General features: G+C 46.4%; 1 protein-coding gene across 3 annotated transcripts in view; it reads right to left on the reverse strand.

Moving 5' to 3' along the window:
- Positions 1-2,233: 2,233 nt before the first annotated feature.
- KSR2 (kinase suppressor of ras 2) overlaps positions 2,234-19,827 on the reverse strand; it is a 506,130-nt gene continuing 488,536 nt past the window's right edge. For 2 of the 3 annotated variants that reach the window (XM_009426349.5, XM_063785031.1), the window contains exons 17-20: positions 11,966-12,097; positions 6,689-6,818; positions 5,172-5,305; positions 2,234-2,700 (exon numbers count right to left, since the gene is read on the reverse strand). In XM_009426349.5, coding sequence (XP_009424624.1) covers positions 2,694-2,700; positions 5,172-5,305; positions 6,689-6,818; positions 11,966-12,097 — 403 coding nt within the window. In that variant the 3' untranslated portion in view covers positions 2,234-2,693. Of the gene's footprint in view, positions 2,701-5,167; positions 5,306-6,688; positions 6,819-11,965; positions 12,098-19,827 lie in introns of those variants that run through there. The other variant, XM_063785032.1, reaches the window with a different exon arrangement.

The raw sequence follows: 19,827 nt of genomic DNA on the forward strand, positions 1-19,827 counted from the left end.
TGCGTAAGATGAATATAACCTCCTCCCAAAACCTCATCAGTGAATAAAGATGGAAGCCAGCAGGGAAAGCAGCGGTTTGGTTCTTCCTGGATTTAAATGTGTGCAAATTAAAGCTGGTTTCTCAACAAGTCAGGGCGGTGTAGAGGGGACAGGGTAGGGGTGTCAGGAAGGCACTGAAGGCCAGGAGCCTGGCCTGGCTGCAGCAGAGACCAATGCAGGTGGGGACAGAGTAGTGAAGTGGGGAAAGATCGAGAAGTCAAGAGCAAGTGACTCAGATTCAGGGATGGACCCAAGGCACCCTGTTCCACAAAGGGCTGGGTTTTCCCCCTGGATCACTCAGGCCCTGTCCTTAATCCCAAACTGGTGCTCATGAATGAATGGAAAAATCAGCTGTTGGAGATCATGCTAGGCCTTGCCAAAGGCTGTGGCTGGACATTTTAGTTAATTCTGGAAACAAGAGAGGCAAGAGTGAGAAGGTGCCAGTTCTTGTGGACATTTCAGCTGCAGGGTAGTAGACCCTGGCTGCCTCTTCCCTTCCTCATATCCTGTCTCTTGGCACAAGGGAACATGACAAGGACCGGAGCCTGTGGACCCAAGAAGTCCTGGTGTGATGGAAGAGAAGTGAGTGGTTGGGTTTCAGGCACTCAGTAGGCTGCTGGGCAGAGCCAAGACAGGTACAAGTCCAGGCCCAGGGCTGGGACACAGAGTGTTGTGTTGGGATGGGGAGGTGTCCATTGACAAGAGCCATCCCCAGCAACCCCAGAGTGGCTGGGGCTCAGGCAAACATATATAAAATGCCTCCAAGACACACACACATCGTCAAGCCAAGAGCCATAGATGTCCCCAGAAGAGCAGTGTCCGCTTAGGAGCAGCCCAAGCCGGGGTCTTTAGTCCTCTAGTCCCAGTAAGCTGGGAGTGTTGGAAAGGCAATTCAGGAGGGCCCTTTGGGAAACACAGGGGTTTCCTGTAGCCAGGCTCCTGGGAAGCATGACTGATCTCACCATTCTTCCCGGTTTGGAAGCAGGTTTGGCCCCCAGAGCATGAACCAGTCTGGGAGCCACCCAAGGTGGGGAAGAGATCCTCATAGGTCTATTTGGATTTTGAAAGTAAGATCAGGTAGGGTTTTTGAAGTTCCAGTTCCTCTCTCTGGCCCTCTAGGAGCGAGATGCCTGGACAGATAGTAGCTACAAGAAAACTAAGGCCCAGGTAGTACCCAGGAAACACAGAGGGGCTGTGGCCGCCCTGGGCTTCCTGTTCACTGCCCAGATAATCCTGCTATTGCTCTGCTTGGGGACAGATTTCCCTTTTGTATCAGGTCACATGCAGGGGGTCAGGGCTTTGAAAACATGGGCAAATGACCCAGAGGTTCTCCTCTCCCATCTGCATGCCCGGCCTGCTCTCGGCATCCTTCCTACAGAACACCAGGGGCTTCCCCAACATGGTCAGGAAGAGTCGCCGGCCCAGGTTGGGATCAAGAGGAGGGAGGGAAGGTGGGGCACTGAGGGAACACACACAGGTGAGGGACACAGGCTTCCGATGGGGAAGCTACTTGAGGACCCCGCACCAGGCTAGAGCAAAGAACACAGAAGTGTAACAAACATCCTCCCTTTGTGCTCCCCCAACAGGACTCCTCAAGGGTGACAGGCAGGGAAATCTTTTGCAAACGTGTTATCATAGGTACAACCACATAACCCAACATGGACGTATCCCAAGGACCTGCATCCACCTTGGTGGGGGAATAAGCTTCACTGGTGTGAGTAGCAGAGAAGAGGGAAGAAAAGGAATGTCCTAGAACTCCCTGCCCAGAGCCCTGATTCTCAGGGACCAGACTTCAGGGGGTGCCCTGAATGACGGTGAGCTCTAAGAAGCCCCTCAGAAGTCATCTTGGCTTTCCAAATGGCAAGGAGGTGCAGGCAGTGAGGTGAAAAGGGATGCTACTCTCAGAGAGCAGGAGAAAACAGCAGAAATGGGGGAATAGGTCCCCCAGAGAGACCCAGAACTCAAAAGATGTTCTAACTTTCCTACTGTACTTCAGAGCTCTATGCAAAGGTGCCACACGCCATGACAGGCTTGGGTTGGGGTGTCTGAAAACAGATATTTCCAAAGGAACGAGCTTAGCCACTCCCGACCTTCCCTACTCGATCTTGGCTCAGCAGCCTTGACTAAGCTGCCACTCGGCTCTGTACCCTCCTCTTAGCTTCCCAGATGGCACAGCTGGAACCTACCACACACAGACAGAACTGGGGAGTGCCCCATCATTGGGACAGTCTGGCTCTTGCTTGTCAAGGGGAAACAAGGGTGAACAATGTCAAACACACAGACACACACACACATAGCCCCGTCTGTGAGCCCCCCCACGTGGGGTCTCCTGTCCTAGTCCCATAGCCCAAAGGCACCACGTGCAGCCTGCAGTGCTCTCATTAGTGCTGTCCCCTGGGCCGCACTGATCAATAACGCATCACCCTGGCTGGTCCGGTTCAGTCCTAGCTCGGGGGTCCCCAACCCTGCCCGAGGAAAAGGGCTCAAGTCTGAGGTGCAGGGAGGCTGCCGAGCAGTTGTCCAGTGCTCCCAGGTCGGTCGGGGTTGGTACCCTCTGATGCTGAGTCTCTGGCCTCCTGAGCGGCAGAGGACAGAGTAGGGAGGGAGAGGTGACGGGAGCCCAGGCAGCTGGGCGCCGTCCCGATGTCCAAAGGTCACAGCCTGGAGTGGGGAGAGAAGGGAGAGAGTGGTGAGAGGTCACAAGGACATGATGATGTCGTCCGTTGTGAATGAGCACCCTCTCAGAGGGCCAGGTGGCTTGAAATGAACTGTTCCTGTCTTCTGCAAGACGACATGGAAGAGATTTCTGTTAACTGAGTTCTTACTATATGCTGGGCTCTGCACCAAGTGCCACACACCTGATCCCATTTAAGCCTGAGATGAGCCTGCAATACAGGCTACTAATATTTTCAAAGATGAAAATAATCAGAGACGAACTTCTACGACAGAATCATACAATTTCACAGATGAAAACACTGAGGCTCCGGGAGGTTAAGTGTTTTGCCAAAGGGCACGCTGCCAGGAAGCAGCAGGGTCAGGATTTGAACCCAGAACTTTTCCCACTTGGGCATGGACTAGGAATGGTCATCTAGTGTATGGGGCTGGGATAAAGCTCCGTAACAGCTAGAGAGGCAGGAAGAGGGGGTGGGACTGGGATCCACACTGCAGCCTCCTGCTATAAGCAGACTTTGATGTCCACTGCAGCAAAAGGAACTCATTTATTTTGTTGACTGCTGTATTCTCACTGTTAGAACAGTGTCTAGCACATAAAAGATGTTCAGTACACATAGGCTGAATTAAAAAAAAAATGAATGAATGGAAGAGGGAATGAATGGAAAATTCCACTGAACCCAGCATCCTATTCTGCTAGACCACAGGGTTTCTGGTCCTGTGTTTGTTTTTTTTCCAGCCCAACTCCACAATAAAATATAAAAAGAGAAGCCTCCTGCCTTTCCCTCCAACCAGTAAGCTTTAAGTCCCTCTCTTCAGTTGAACTGCTGGGTCCTGCCTGGAGCTCCAACACTAATTCTCTAACTTGCCAGCACTCCTTTAGCTGGGCAGAGTTTTTCCTTGTTAAAGCTTCCTTCTGTCTGTTTTCATATCCAATCCATTGTAAATCCTGCCAGGCTGCCACAATAGGGCTCGGTCTCCCTCTTGGCAGATGACAGCAGCTGAGCTACAGTGAGTACCTGCTATGTTGAGAGGCACCTGCTAACCAGGTGCTCTACACGTGGCCACATGGGACTTGCACAGCATTTCTGCTAGAGCAGTTTCACTGCCCTCACCTTTCAGAGCATGAAACTGTAGCTCAGAGAGGCCAAGTGATGTGCCCCAGGCCACACAGCTATTACGTAGTGGAGTGGCAATTTCAATCTATGTCTGTCTGTAAAGTTTATGCTCCTTCCAATGGTCTGGGGAAGGATAAGCCCCTGGGGAAAGAAGAGATTCCATCCTTCAGGTTCAGCAAGCTCAAATGGCAGGGGAAGGGAGTAAAAAAGAGCCTCCTAATGTCCACAGCCCCCAGGGACATCTGCTCTTCAGGACGCCGCCTTGGGGAACTTCATGGGAAGACTCTGACAATGGCTATGGTACACCACGCACACAGGTGGGAGTATCTGTATCTGTGGGTACTGCTTGTCTTTAGAGGGTAAGCCATGGCAGTGCAAGTGTGTATATACACATGTCTTCATGTACCATGTAATGTGATTGTGTACCTGTGTGTGTATGTGTCTGAGTCTGGCTATGTATGCAGGCTTCCGTGCAGGGATGTGCGTTCATGGAATGTTTTTGTATATGGATGTGTGTGAGTATAGATCTGAGTGCAGCTGTGTGTGAATGAATTTGTATAGAGGTATGTTTTTAAGTACTGCTCCTGTGTCTGCATGAGTGTGAGTACCTGACAGTGTCTGTGTGAGTGTGCCAACCGTGAATACCTGGGAGCAACTGGCAGAGCCATGGGGAGCCCTCAGCAGCCTCATCTGGGCCTGTCTCCCTTTTACCTTCTAGAGAGCTCAGTCATGGAAGCTGGGGCTGGCGAGGGAGGTCCCAGAAAGAGATGCCACACTCATTATCTCAGATAGAGCTACTGATCTCCAGCCAGAAACAAGGGGGAGGAGCATGGTCTGGAGCCTCTTATGAGGAAATCAGAGATACTTCTGGTGAGAAGCTCAGAGCCTTTCCTGCTCTGGCATTCATGCAATAGAGAATGCTGGAAGCTGAGATCTGCCATGACAGGGGCAGGCTGCTGGCTCAGAAGGAAGAGTTCCAGAAAGCTGGGCCTCGTGGAGGGGTACTCTGAATACCTGACATATGGGGGGCTTGGCAGGTTCAGACATCACCTCATTGCATGATGCTCAGACTCATCAAGGCATCAATCTTCATCAGGAAGAGATAAGCAATGAGAAACCCAGGGTAGCTGCAGGACCCAAGACCCACAGGACAGACTCCAGCACCCAAACCCCAAAACAGACTCCATTGAACAGAAACCTAGTAGGGAAGAGTGGTTGCCGAAGGGTGGGCACATGGATAGGAGCTTGTTGGGGGAGGAGTAAAAAAGATGCAGAGGGGATCAAAAAGGTGACAAAGGGCAGAGGACAAGGCAGTGGGGAGAGACGCTAAGGGAGAAAACCTACTCTGCAGACTTCCAGAAATGTCCAGGGTGAGACAGGCGACGGTTTCGCTTTGGCAGTTTCTCCAGCATGTCCATGAGCTTGGTGAAGGTAGGTCTCTCTTCTTGTTCAAAGGCCCAGCAGAAGAGAAGAATGTCCTAAATGAAACCAATGTGTGGTGATTACACATAAATGGTGATTTCTTGATTACTCTTTGGCATCACATTTGGTCTGCCAATTTGTCCACTCATCTGCCCCATTTCCATATTCCTCCATCATCCATCCATCCATCCATCCATCCATCCATCCGGTATGTGTCTACACATCTACCCATCCAATCAATTCACTCTTCCATCCTTCATCCATCCATCCATCCATCCATCCGGTATGTATCTACACATCTACCCATCCAGTCAATTCACTCTTCCATCCTTCATCCATCCATCCACCCATATATGATCCATCCATCCATTCATCCACTCATCCACCCATCATGCATGCATCTATATATCCACCCATCTATGTCAATTCACTCATTCATTCTTCATCTTTCATTATCCATCCATCCATCCATCCATCCATCCGGCATGTATCTACACATCTACCCATCCATATCAATTCACTCTTCCATCCTTCATCCATCCATCCACCCATATATCATCCACTCATCCACCCATCATGCATGCATCTATACATCCACCCATCTATGTCAATTATCTCATTAATTCTTCGTCCTTCATTATCCATCCATCCATCCATCTGTTTACCATCCATCCATCCTTCTTCCCATGTACTTTCTGAGCCCAAATAACAACCAGGTAAGCTCTCTTCTAGAAGGTCTAGGATACACTGAGATCAACAATACTTCCCAAACAGTTTCTTGACATTTCTCTCAAGAGAAGGGATAAAAGGGAATCCTGGGGTCTCCATCCATATCTCAATACTATAAGAGCGCTTCAAAGTCAGAGGAGAAAAGTTACTTTTAGTAATCTCTTCATCACCTAGGTGCAGGTCATCTTTAGAAACATACCACATAATTACTCCTTCTCTGACTTATGTGTCTTCTGATCAAAAGAGAGGATTCCTCCTGCTGTGTTTCAGAGGAAGATTGTTAATATTAATATATACCCAGGCTTCTCTGTTTCTGTATGTCTTGTTCTGAGTTAGATAATGCCTTAAAATTATTATGTAGATGCAAATAAAATTGGAACCATTAATATTTGTGATGTTTTAATTCATATCTTTTAAAAATACCAGAAAAAGAGAGATATATTGGTTCTACCTAACTCAGCAACCCACAGTTAGGAAAAACCTGACCACGTGTTACTGTGCCCCTGGTGGCAGGTACCTGAAATTGCAGGCACAGTGCAGCAGCCTTGCCTTTTAAGCTTCAAACTGCCATCTGACAAGGTTGCAATGCATATTTTTTTGGTCACCCTATGGGAAAGAATTTGTAACCTTAACACATAGTAAAAAGAAGGCCCATGACTGTGTCTGTGTCTCCCCTCATCCCCCAAGTCTGGCCCTATCTTGGGACTTACCGAGATTTCTTTTCCCATGCCAATCTGGCTGAGGTTGGGTTTCATGCCTGTGCCCATTTGCCAGATTATTGCCTCTGCTGGTTGGGTCTTGAAAGGCCATTCCCTGGCGTGGAGTTCATACCAGATTGTGCTGTTGGCAGACGTTGTTAAAGGGGTGTTGGTGTGGTGTGTCACTTGCAACCCTGTACCTCCATTATTAGCACACACCCGCCCAGCCAGTCTCCTGGCACCGATTCTTCTCCCCAGTTTCTTCCTCATGGGGTTGGTATTTTGCCATGTGCGACATACCTAAAGCTTTCTTAATGTCTTAGAAGTCATGTTTATCCCAGGATATCTTCTAATGAATAGTTAAATATAATGTGGTTAGGATCTCTGTCCCTGATTCTACTTGCAATGATTCTAGGAAATCATTGCAAATAAATGAGGGATACAAAAATTTATTTATAAGGATATTCTCTAAAGCATTATATATAATATTGAAAAAAAGTAAAAATAACACAATTGTCCAATAAGAGGAATTGGTTATATGCATTATGGTAAATCCATAAAATAAAATGAAATGCTGTATTATTATTAAAACATTTCAAATAAATTTTGCTGACATAAAAAATGCTCAATATATAACCTTAGGTAAAAAAAAAGCAGGATATGAGACTGTATGTAGGGTTTGATATTGCTTTTTAAGAAACCATTATATATGTATGAACAAGAGAATAAAGTAAAGCATAGCAAAATGTTAACAATAACTAACTCTGGGTGACAGGTTAGGATTTTTTTTCTTTTATACTTGTTCTTTTTTTTTCTAAGTATAAACCACCCTGCGGAATGGTGGAAAGAAAAAAAGAGGTTTGACAGTGACTTGGGTTCAAGTCCTGATTCTATTTATACTAGTAGTATAATAGGGTAGGTTTCCTGGGTACGTCACTTCACTTCTCCAAATGCAGGTTTTCTTACCTGATAAATGAGAATAATGACAACATTGCAGTGGAAGGATGTTTATCTGGGACTCAGAATGCCAAAACAACTCCATGCTAGGATTATTCTAGAGGGATTTACCACATTATTTTCTGTTTCATAAGTCATGACATTGTAATTAATGGAGAGAGGATTGCTCTAGTGAGTAGCATGTGCCATGAATGGGGTGATGGGCCGGGTGGTGCATAAATGATGCTGTGAAGTGTGAATAGCAGTGAGGACCACACTGGATGAAACAGGATGCTAGGGTGTCACTGAGCTGTATCATGGGGACAGATCTCAGCGCTTTGAGCACAAGATTCCCCAACTTAGGAAATATCTGAAACAATCCTAGAAAGTGATCTTTCCTCCACTCTAAGATTTCATGTCAGTTTGCTTTAAAGAACACAAAGCACTCTGCTATCCTTTTTACTAATCAGAGCACTGTGTCAAATCAACTATTGCTAGGGTTTCACTTCGTAGTTACATCTTCCTTCTACCTGACAACCTTATACCTCTGGGCTGGGGAAAGGGGTGGTGATGCTCAGGTGTTGGGATGTCAAGTTAGATGATCAGAAAGCTCTCAAGAGAAGGTGCTAAAAGATTATAGTTATCATAAGAAATAATAATGCTTATTGAGGTTTTACTCTGCACTAGGCACTATTCTAAGTTTTTTTGTGGAGGGAGGTCTATTCATCATGTCTATTTATTCTGATGCTTTGACTACTTGGGGCTCTGCTGACCCTGGAGGGTCTGCCCCTTCCAGGAACAGCCAATTCCTGGAAATAGTAAAGTGCTCACCTGTGAGCACAGCTTTCACAGGCTAATCAGATAATCCAGAACTCACACTCATACTGCCAACTACCTCCTTAATTGGGCTTTCAAGTTCCAGGCCAATATTCCCCAGCCCCTATACACCAGAGCCTGCTGAAATCATTCAAACAAGCCAATCCTAAGTCTTCTTACGCTGCCTCCCCTGCTCCTTCCCAAGAGCCACAATAAAGGCTCTTCCCAACGTTTTCCTCACATTTCCTCTGCCTCCAGACGGACCCTGGTGCTGCCCCCTGTGGACACTGCATGGTGTGGCATGCCCCCTCTGGGAACTGTGAGTAACAAACCATCTTTTCAAAGGCGACTGTTGGCCTCATGCTGCCTGAATAATAACAAAACCTACATTTTAAAACAGGAGGCATTATTATTAATATTATCCGCCTTTCATAGATGAGGAAACTGATGCCCAGAAAGGTTGTGTGTCTTTCCCAAGATAACACAGCAAACAAGAAGGGCAGCCAGAAGCTGAACTTAGTCCATCTAACTCCAAGATGGTGCCACTGGCCAACGTGCTATCCTAGGAAGCTTAGACTCCATCCTATTTAAGAGTCCTTTGTAATCAAGAAAGTGCACAATTCGGGAGGTGCGAGCTTGTGGTTGGTGATTGGAGTCTGGTGAAGGAGGCATAAACAGACTCATCCACTACTCATGTGAAACGGGGAAGGGTGTTTTGAGTTATTCCCTGTGCTGGGTACCTTACAAATGTTTTCTCACTCAATTCTTAGAACACCTCAATGGATTTATTATCCTTGATTTACAGTTGAGAGAAATAGGGCTTTGAGTGGCAAAATAAATCCCAAACCCATTGGGACTCTATGGTTAAAAGCTCCAACTCTAGAGTACAGGATATTCCAGGTGAATCTCAGCACCATCATTCATCACTGTAAGGCATGTCACTGAGCCATCTGAAGCCTCAGTATTCTCACCTGTCAATTGGGAGCAACATGGTATCTGCTTCCAAGGGTGCTTGTAAAAACTGTGAGACAATGCACATAAAAGGCTTAACACAGTGCTCAATCCTCTTTAAAAAGTTCATTTTTGTTCTAAGTCATTTCTGAGCACGAGGTTCCCAAGCAACAGGATGCACCTAATTGGCAGGAAACCAGAGCGCCGGGTCCTTCGGAATTCAGCAGTGTCAGAAATAAAAGCCTCATTAAAACTTCCTTTTAAACCCAACTTTCAAGAGAAACTCACTTTAAGGAAAAAAGATTTGCTGAAGATGAAAACTCCAGCAGAAAACCAATTATTCTGGTACATTTTGTTAATCACATTTTTTTTCTTTTGCTAAATTTACACTAAACTATACCAACTTAATTATTGCAATTTGGTTTCAGATAACAATATCTAACTAGATAAAGATTTGGGCATAAAATAATCAGGCCAACTGACATCCTCTAAAGGGGCCCAAGCAACAGATGTTGAGAATTCTGATCTTCCAGAAATATCTCCTCAGGGTTTTTCAGTGAGGATGCGGTGGGGGCCCTTTTCCAAGGAAGACTGTCTCTGTAACGTCTCTCGGTGGTGCTAAGTCTAATTGCACTCATCTGCAGGCCTGCAACTTTCCCAAACAGCTTCCCCAGTGTTATCTCCCCCAGCCCTTGCAACCACATGTGGACAAGGTTAGGCAAGGATTTGCATGGCCATGGGAGCCTAGAAGCCTTTCTGGCTATATTTTCTCAGGGCACTCTGCCCTGCATCCTGGCACTGTGTCCTAGGCCCTTCTTCTCCTTCTGTACTTCCAAAGACATCTCATTCTGTCTGTGGCTGCAGTTACCTATTTTCTGACAAGTCCTAAACTCCTCTTTTCTATACCAGTCGTGTAGAGGCAGCTGTGTTTTGGTGGTTTCATTTGTCATCTCCACGATAGCTCAAACTCACTGTGTCTAAACCTGACCTCTTTTCCTCCCTGGCATGCCCCAACCCTGCTGCACCTCCATGGTCTCCACCTTAGTGAATGATGCCACTCTCCACCTGCTTGCTTAAGGCAGCTATCTAGGCACCACCCAAATTCAATCCATCATCAAGCTCTATTGCTTCCACCTCCTATGTGTGCTTCTGATGTCCATTCTCAGCTTTCATACCCACAGGCTCTGATTCAGTGAAGGCTGCCAGCATTTACCTGTGTACTGGACACCCGGCCCCCATCCTCTCCTTCTTCATTCCATTCTCTACTCAGCAGCCAGAGTGATCTGATTGATCTAAAACTCAAATTAGGATTATGTCACTCCCCCTTCCCCCAGAGCTTAATAACCATCAATGGCTCCTTAGTGCACTGAAGATGAAATGAAAACTCCTTAACTCAACCTTTAAGTCCTTGCAGGATTGACCGTGCTTCCCTCTCTAGTCTCTTATCTCACCACCCCCAGCCTAATTTTTTTCCTGACTCTTCATCCATCAGCTCCCTTTCCTCCCCCAACCCTTCTATATATTATTCCATGTGGGCAATGTGTTCTCTTTTCTTTTTGAAACTTTTTGCACATTCTTTTGATCTGGAACACCTCACCCTGCCCTTGTACTCAACCTTTAACTTAGGCTCAGGATTATCATCTCCTGGAAGCCCTCCCTGATCTCCCAGATTGGATTTGGTTCCTCTTTTATTCCCACAGTCCTGTGTTTATTCTCAGAATAGCATTTATCATACTTTGCTAAAGTTGGATGTTTCCTTATCTGCCTTCCACTAGAAAGAGAGAGTAGGGGCCTCTGGTGGTTTTAAATATGTCCAGTATATTCTTTGATATTCCATTATGTATAAGATAGAGCTTAATTCTCCTCCCCTTAGGTGTGGACTGGATTTAGCAACTTGCTTTCAACAAACAGCATATGGTAGGAGCAATGATATGTAAATTTCTGAGACTAGATCATAAATGACAATGAGGCTTGTAGCCACCATGTTGTGAAGTCATTCAAGTAACCTATACGCAGGCCCAAGGGTTGAGGAACTGAGGCCTCCTTCCAACAGCTGTGTGAGTGGGCCACCATGGAAGTGGATCCCCAGCCTGCTGAGCCTTCAGATGAGACCACAGCCCTAGCCAATATCTTGACTGCAACCTCATAAAAGCCCACTCAGAACCACTCAGCTAAGCCACTCTCAAATTCCTGACCACAGAAACTTGAGATAAGAAATGTTTTCAGTGGCTAAGTTTTGGGGTAATTTGTTATGTAGTAGTAATGAAGGCAACACTGAATCTTGTATCCCCTGCATCTGCTACAATCCTAGCACATAGTAGGCAGCCAACAAATAGCTATTGAATAAGTAAATGAGTTGGGTAACTTGTTAAGGCCACATAATCCATTAGAAACCAGACACACAAGTTTGTTAGGGTCATTCTTTCTAGTATACCCTACTCAGGTTCCTCCATTCTCACCCAAAAATCCAGCCACCTTGGCCCTGTAGACAGGTACACCCTGGCCCTTCCAAAAGCACTGAAAGACTTGAGAAGTGCCCCTCTGCCCAGGCTGTGGCTCTCAATGGCCAGGGCAGGGCCCACTTACCCAAGGGCAAAGACGTCAGAGTGCTTGGAGAAGGGGAGCTTATCCTCCTCTGTGTCGGGGGACAGCTGGCGGATGATCTCTGGTGCCAGGTGGCATAGCCAGCCATTCTGGATGCGCAGTTTGTCCTCCCGCCTGGAGAAGCAAAGCACAGGATGAGCTCTGTTTCATAGCCCAGGGCAGACCAGTGCCCCTGGCACTGACCCTACGTCCCTGGAGCCATCTCTGCTGCCCTTCTTGCTTCCCACATTGAGCACTGCCTGACCACCTACTGGAGGCCGAGACCCAGTAGTAGGTGCAGAGAAGGCTGCTCTAGAGAAACACTCAGGACCCAAACCATCATCGAATTCCATTGCCTCTGAGGCACCCACCTTCTTGCCCATCTTCATTCAATGACAGTGTGGATTCTTGTTATTCATGGCAGTTACGTTCTATAAAGTCACTGGAACATGGAATTAGCAGAATACTGAATCATTGCTCCTGGGGAAATATGTACACATGCACACACCCCTCACATAGTTTATAATTTTAACCCCTAAAAAACAACTTATCTGACAGATTCTGTTTTATTTTACATAATAGACTATGGGGCTCAGAAGTGTTAAGTGACTTGTCTGAGGCAGCCCTACTAACAGGTGCCAGAGTTGGGATTCAAATCTCATCCAACTGGCCCCAGAGCTAGAGCTTCTTATGCTACTCTGCACTGCCCACTCTGTCTCAACCTCCATCCTCAAGGCTTCTCTGCATGAGGCTGAAACAATGAGGCAGAACATCCTCCTGTTTGACCTAAGCTGGAAACATGTGCATTGGGTAACTCAAACTTTTCCCCACTCTGCATGTCCCTGAATAACTGTGAAAGTGCTGTGAGTGTGGATTTGGGGGATTACAAATACATTTCAGTGAATCCACAAATAATGATAATCTACTGTGTTTTTCCATCACCTATGATGCCTAGGTTCTGTGCTTGGCACAGAACAAGACCAACAAGGTCCCTTCCCTCCTGGAGCTTGCACTTTAGTAGGGAAAGAAGACAACAAATGAGTTCAATAAATAGGAAAAACTAAAGATTGTGATAAGCATCGTACAAATAATTAAAATAGAGGATGCATCAAAGATAAGATGGATCTTACTGCAGGTAAACTGTGAGCTAAGATCTACATGACATAAAGGATCCAGTTATGTGAACAAGGAGAATATCTAGACAGAAGGGGAAGTTAGGACAAAGTTCCAACAAGGGCCCCATTCAGGGTGTTCTAGAACCCTAAAGAACACCAGTGTAATTGGAACACATCACCCCTTCCTATGTATCAAAGTGTATACAACCAACTCCTTGCTGATGGGCTTTGGGCGGGTGGTTCCCTCTTCCGCCATTATGAACAATGCTGCCATGAACATCTTTGGGTAGATACAGGGAATATCTCCCTTCATCCATGTTTATTTATTCCTTAGGTAAATTCTTAGATGTGGAAGGAGGCTGGCTCCCTTCTTTCACTGGAAGTCATTAGCAAGACAGAGCTTTCCATGTGGGTCTGAAATCTAAGCAGACCCCCTCTGAGATCTTCACTGACTCAAGACTCCTAGGAACTGGCTCATTAACACAGGGGAAGGGAGCAGTCAGCGGGAGAGGGGGTGCATATCTCGAATAATCCTCAAAAGTGAGGTCATTCAGGATGACAGCCTCCAGCATGAAGGTCTCTGTGGGGACCTGGGGCTAGCTAGATTCTTCCAGAGAGGGTTTCTGAGATGTAGAAGTTGTGACATGCTGCTCCCTCAAACGCACTCATTCATATCCCATAATCATGATTTTTGCCATATCTAAATACCTTCAAGAGCAGCATTATGCGATAGAACTTTCCATTATGCCAGAAATATCCTCTATATGGTCCAATGTGGCAGCCACTAACTACCATGACTATTGAGCACTTGAAATGTGTCTTACAACTGAAGAACTAAACTTTTAATTTTTTTTTTTTTAATTTTAGAGACAAGGTCTGCTGAGACAGTCTGTCTATCACCCAGGCTGAAGTGCAGAGGTGAGATCATAGTTCATGGCAGCCTTGAACTCCTGGCCTCAAGCGACCCTCTCATCTTCAGCCTATGAAGTAGCTGGGATTACAGGCGTGAGCAACTGCACCCTACTAATTTTATTTTATTTTTTTTAGAGATGTGGTCTTGCTATGTGATCTTGCTATGTTGCCCAGGCTGGTCTCAAACTCCTGGCCTCAAGGGATTGATCCTCCAACCTCAGCCTACCAAAGTATTGAGATTATAGGCATGAGCCACTGCTCTTAGCCCTGAACTTTTCATTTTAATTAAAGTTAAATTTACATAGCCACATCTGGCTAGTGGCCACCAAATTGGACAACACTGTTCTAGGCTATTATATATTAAGAAATGCATTTTTAGCTTAAATATATTTCAATAGGTCACTCTGTAGTGTGGCCATAAATGGAGACTAGTGATTTTCTAATACACATTAAAATTAAGATAGAAAATGTTTGTTCATGTCCTCCCCCACATCAACTTGCAGATCACACCTGTAGAAACACTGGGTGGAGGAAAGATCCCTGAATGACGCTCCAAGAGTTTGGGGCTCAGGGTTCCAGTGCTGCAGTGACATTCACTAGCTGGGTAAGGCTGGATGTATCCCATACATGCAATTCTTTAAGATCTCTTTCATAACCCCTCCATCTTACACATGAAGGTAGCATCCATTTGGATATACTCAACTTTTTGTAGAACCCAAAACAGGGACTGTAGGAAAGGAAGCAAAGCTGGGTAACTGCGGCAATCACAACTCTTAATTGCATTTGGATGGTGGCTTACCACAGGTATCCCACCCTGGGCCACCCATCCACCTCCTGCACTCCCAGGCTAGGAGCAGACTGGCATGCATGCAACAGAAAGCAATGTGGCCAGGCAGACACCATTAAATTTGTTCTAATTTAGGATTTCTCAACCTTGGCACTATTGACATTTGGGTCTGGGCAGTTCTTTGGTGTTGGGGGACACGGGGGCTGTCCTGGGCATTGTAGGATGTTTAGCAGCATCCCTGGCCTCTCTACTCATTACAGGCCGTTAGCACCCCCCTCCCCCTAATCATGACAACTAAAAATGTCTTCAGACATCATCAAATTTCCCCTGGAGGGGAAAAATGGCCCTGGTTGAGAATCACTGTTCTAATTTATACAAAATAAGGAAATGGTCCAAATCTCAGTGTTTCAGGATTAATAGCACATGACTTGCTCCTGCATTCTACACAAAAGACATGATACAACACATCCTGTGCTAGAAACTACTACTCAAACTCACTAGCAAACACTTGAGTCAGCAGAGTTAAATCAGCTCTTGCTTCTAGAATCAGGAACACCCACAGAGGTTGAAGGCTCATACTTACTAGCTATGGAACCTTGAGCAGACCCAAATTTCTATTTTCCCATCTATAAAATGGGCACATTAATTTGTACTTCACAGAGCTGTTGCAAGGATTAAAATGAGACGGTGCGTGGCACAGGACTGTGTCAGCTGCCAGAGACACGCAATTACTGGACATAATCATTACACATGTATATATATGTGTGTGTGTGTGTGTGTGTGTGTTTATCTCGAGGACTCAGAAGTGGAGTTGAGACTAGAGCCCACAGTAGGAATGTCCTCCATGAAAGTCTTTGGCATAGGCCAGCCAACATCCTCCTGCAATGACTGGGCCACTGGGGGTGGGGTGGGTTGGGGTGCCCCTGCCAAAGGGAAGCTTCTCTGCTCCCATCTTTTTGCAAACACCCCTGCCACCTCTTCCTGACTCATGGGGTCAGCAGCTGGCATTTTGGGGCCAGGGCAGGAGGTAGAGTGGTGACCACGCCTGGCACGGGTGTGGTAGGGGGCCGGGAGACAGGCCTGGTACTAACACCCTGGGGTGCCCCGTTCCCATGGCGATGGGCCCACTGATGACAAACCCAAATCATCTTCATTATGGTTATTATGATTAATAACAGGCTCTGGGAGGCTGGCATGACAGCACTGGCATCTAAAACTATACCTTTTCTTGACGACGGCAGAACAGCTGGATGCTGGGGTCTGTCTGGATGTGCAGAACACACTCACATCACTGGGCTGCCCCATCCCTGCCTCGGGCTTGGTGGCGGGGGGGTCTCTCCCTGCTGGGCACCAAGGGCTATCCATACCCCAAGCTCTAACTGAGGGGAGGGCAGGAAGGCAAGTGACTCCTGCTGAGTGCCTACTGTTTGCCAGATTGTCCATCCCACTTAGACCTCATAAGCCCACAATCTGAGGGCTTATGAGGATAAGGAAACGGAGGCTCAAAACATTTAGGTGACCTGTCCAAACGGACAGAGCTGAGATCTGTTTGAACACAAGTCTTTAAAACCCCAGGGACTAGGCACCTCAACCCAATTCTACAAGAATTTCTGGAGAGAACCATTAAAGAGTAAAGCCCAGCTGGGCATGGTAGCGCATGCCTGTAAGCCCGGGACCTTGAGAGGCTGAGGTAGGAGGATCGCTTGAGCCTCGGAGGTTGAGGCTGCAGTGAGCCGTGATTGCACTACTGCATTCCAGCCTGGGTGACAGAGCAAGGGATCCTGTCTCGAAAAAAAAAAAAAAAAAAAAAGAGCAAAATGCTAAAATAACCTTCCACATCTCTATCCCATTCAATCATCAAAACAGCCTTATGAGATAGGTGCTATTAGTGCCTGCCCCTACTCCCATTTTACAGGTGAGGAAACTAAGGATCAGGGAACCAGGTGTGTGTTAAACACAAGTTTCTGGAATCTATCTTAAGGTATTATAGACTGAATTTTGCCTCCCCCAAATTTATTATGTTGAACCCCTAACCCCCAATTTGATTGTATTTAGTGATAAAGCCTATAGGGAGGTGATTAAGTTAAATGAGATTGTAAGTTTGAGGCCCTAATCCAATAAGATTGGTGTTCTTAAGAGGAGAGACATCAGAGACCTCTCTCTCTCTCTCTTTCGGTGCACAGAGAAGAGGCCATATGAGGACACAGTAAGAAGGCGGCCATCTACAAGCCGGGAAGAGAGCCCTCACTAGACACTAAATTTGCCAGCACCTTGATTTTGGACTTTCAGCCTCCAGAACTGTAAGAAAATAAATGTCTGTTGTTTAAACCCCTGAGTCTGGTATTGTGTTATAGCAGCCCAAGCTGACTAATACATGCACTCCCTAATTATTTGCTGACCGGCTGAGTGAGTAATGAATGAGGGAACTTCCAGGCCTATCTCCTGAGAGATACTGGCCCCGCTTCCTGCAAAGACCAAAGCCTGGCCAGCTCCCTTCTCTCTCCACTCCTATAATCCAGACCCCAGGTTGCTGATCAGGGCCATAGATGCCCCTTATTCAAGGGGTGTCTCCTGGCCTCTGGCGGCTGCACTAGGGGCTCCAGGCTGCAATGGGGGCAATTACTGAAGATGCCTTTTCATGAACAAGAGGGAGTAAATGGACCTGAACCCCTGAGGGGACCCTGTGGATCCCTAGAGCTACACTGGTGGTATTCATAAATATTGAGGTAAATCTACAACCTGGGAAAAGTCCTGGGATTCATGGGACACCCCAGAGTTCCACCTCCCTGTCATAGTTTGCAACGCACTTGCTTTGGTGGAGCCCAGTTGCTACATAAGAAGTTTGATTACCCTGAGACTGCCATGGTGTGAGGAAGCCCAATGTAGTCAAGCAGAGAGGCTGCATGAAGAGGGAAAAGCAGGGAGATGAGAGAGACCCCATCAGCCCCCCAGATGTTTCAGCCAGCCCAGCCCAGCTGTGTGAATGTGGAAGCCTTCAGATGTCTCCAACTTCACCCCCTGCCCACCATCTGATTGCACCTACAGGACAAACCGAGCACAAGAGCTCAGCTGAGCCCAGTCAACCCACAGAACCATAAGGGATGACAATACCTTGTTTTAAGCCACTAAGTTTTGAGATGGTTCATTGCAGAATAAAGGATAAAAGCACAAGAAGTCATTGATGGCTACTTGTGGATGGCCAGGAAATGTGAATTTCCTGTTGGGAGATGTTGCTGAAGGCACTCCCTGGGTTTGTGTTGACAACCTGGCTGGGGCAGGGGTGGGAGGGGCTGCTGTCTGGACAAGGAGACCAGAAGCTACCTTGCCCTTGACTTGGTTGAACTAACTTCCTGGTTGACACTGGGTCTCCATGAATGAGCTAAAGGAAGTGATGCCCGAGGCATTCCATTTCTTTTTCTTCCTCTTCTCCTTGTGGCTTCAGAAAACTGAGTCTAAAGGAAGAAAATCAGAGGTCCTGCACCCCTTTCCTCCACCTCAGGGACAAGCCACTGTTGAGGAGAAAGAGAGAGGTATGGACATGCCACCAGGAGGGAAGAATGTCTGCTTTTTATAAAACAGCCCAGAAGCAAGTTAGAGAAAACTCTTACTGGGCCTCCTTTTGTCTTGATGCAAATACTTGGGTTGACAGTGAAGTCACCCAACATTGCGTCCTTGCAGTTCCCCTGGGACACTGGGAAACTGGGAAGGGTATGAGTTCCCTGCCAGTGAACCAGGAACTTAACTGCTGCTGGGGAGTCAGAGGGAAGAAGGGATTCTACACAGTCTTGCCCTCCCGGGCTTCTTGGGTTCCAACTGGAGGGCCTCTCTTCAAGTATCTATTAATATATTTATGTATTTACTGCCTACTTACTGCCTTATCTTAGGGACTACAGATAATTTTGTAGACTATGGTTAATCTTTCTTGGGTGGAGCAAAATCTGAAAAAGAAACAAGCGCCTGTTTGGTCCTCATCACACAGAAACAGCTACATGAAGTTTTGTCAAATTCCAAATGGTCCAACTTATAACAGATTCAAGGTGTCATATAACACAAACAAGATTCACTTTGTCCGGGTCCCTGGGGCATTCCTCAAAAAAATAAATAAATAATAAATAAAATAAAAAAAAATCAGTGGTTCTCAAAAGCAGCTGAAACTGAAGTAAAATGAGAGAAACTGTGGGGCTTTCTGGAAAGATGCACCATTCGTTATAAAATGCAGGATTATAAAAAACATGCAGAGGTTTAAAATGAGAGAGAGAGAGCGAGAGAGAGACAGCAAGAGAGAGAGAAGGAGAGAGAGTGCAGTCCAAATTAAAAGTCACAAGGGTAGACTTTCTGAATTATGGGTTGTTTATTTGAGATCAAGCTGTTTTTCATGTGCCCAACTCAATGCGGCTTGCTCTAGGGTGAGTAGTGGCTGAGAGTTAATTACTTAATGATGGTTAATGATTCTCCTGGGTGATACTGGGAGGTATATGCAAATTAATACTAATTACTACAACTCAGCAGCAGCTACCCTTTGTGGAGCTTTTGAGGTGCATTGGGCACTGGGTGGATGCTTGATGCGTGTTCTCATTTTATCCTCACGAGAACTGACAGAGGAAGGCATCAACAAACCTACCACTTTTCTTGCAGACAAGGAAACTAAAGTTCAGAGACGTTGTTCGGCTTGATTAAAGTCGCATTTAATAAGTGGAAGAGCTGTGTCAGGCCGTGGGTGCCTCTGACTTTAAATCTCTTGCTGTTAACTGTACTCTTCCTGTACTAAAATCACTTAATTCCTAAGAAAACTTTGAGCAAGGCCTCTTGGGTGATCTCAATTTCCAAGTGAATTACTTAGGGTTAGAGGACAGTCCTCCAGTTAAATTAAAGGGTAGGGGCTTTGAAAGCTCTGGGGATGCTCTGTGTCCAATCACACACACTCAAAGACAAGACAGGTGAGCAAGGTGCTGGCCTCCCCAGGGAGAAACAGAGCAGGGCCTTGGCATCCCACATCAGTAGAGCAGCTGCCCCACTCAGCTCAGCAACCTCAGGACCAACCCTGAGTCTAG

The sequence above is a fragment of the Pan troglodytes genome, chromosome 10 (genome assembly GCF_028858775.2).
Source record: "Pan troglodytes isolate AG18354 chromosome 10, NHGRI_mPanTro3-v2.0_pri, whole genome shotgun sequence".
NCBI classification, from domain to species: domain Eukaryota; kingdom Metazoa; phylum Chordata; class Mammalia; order Primates; family Hominidae; genus Pan; species Pan troglodytes.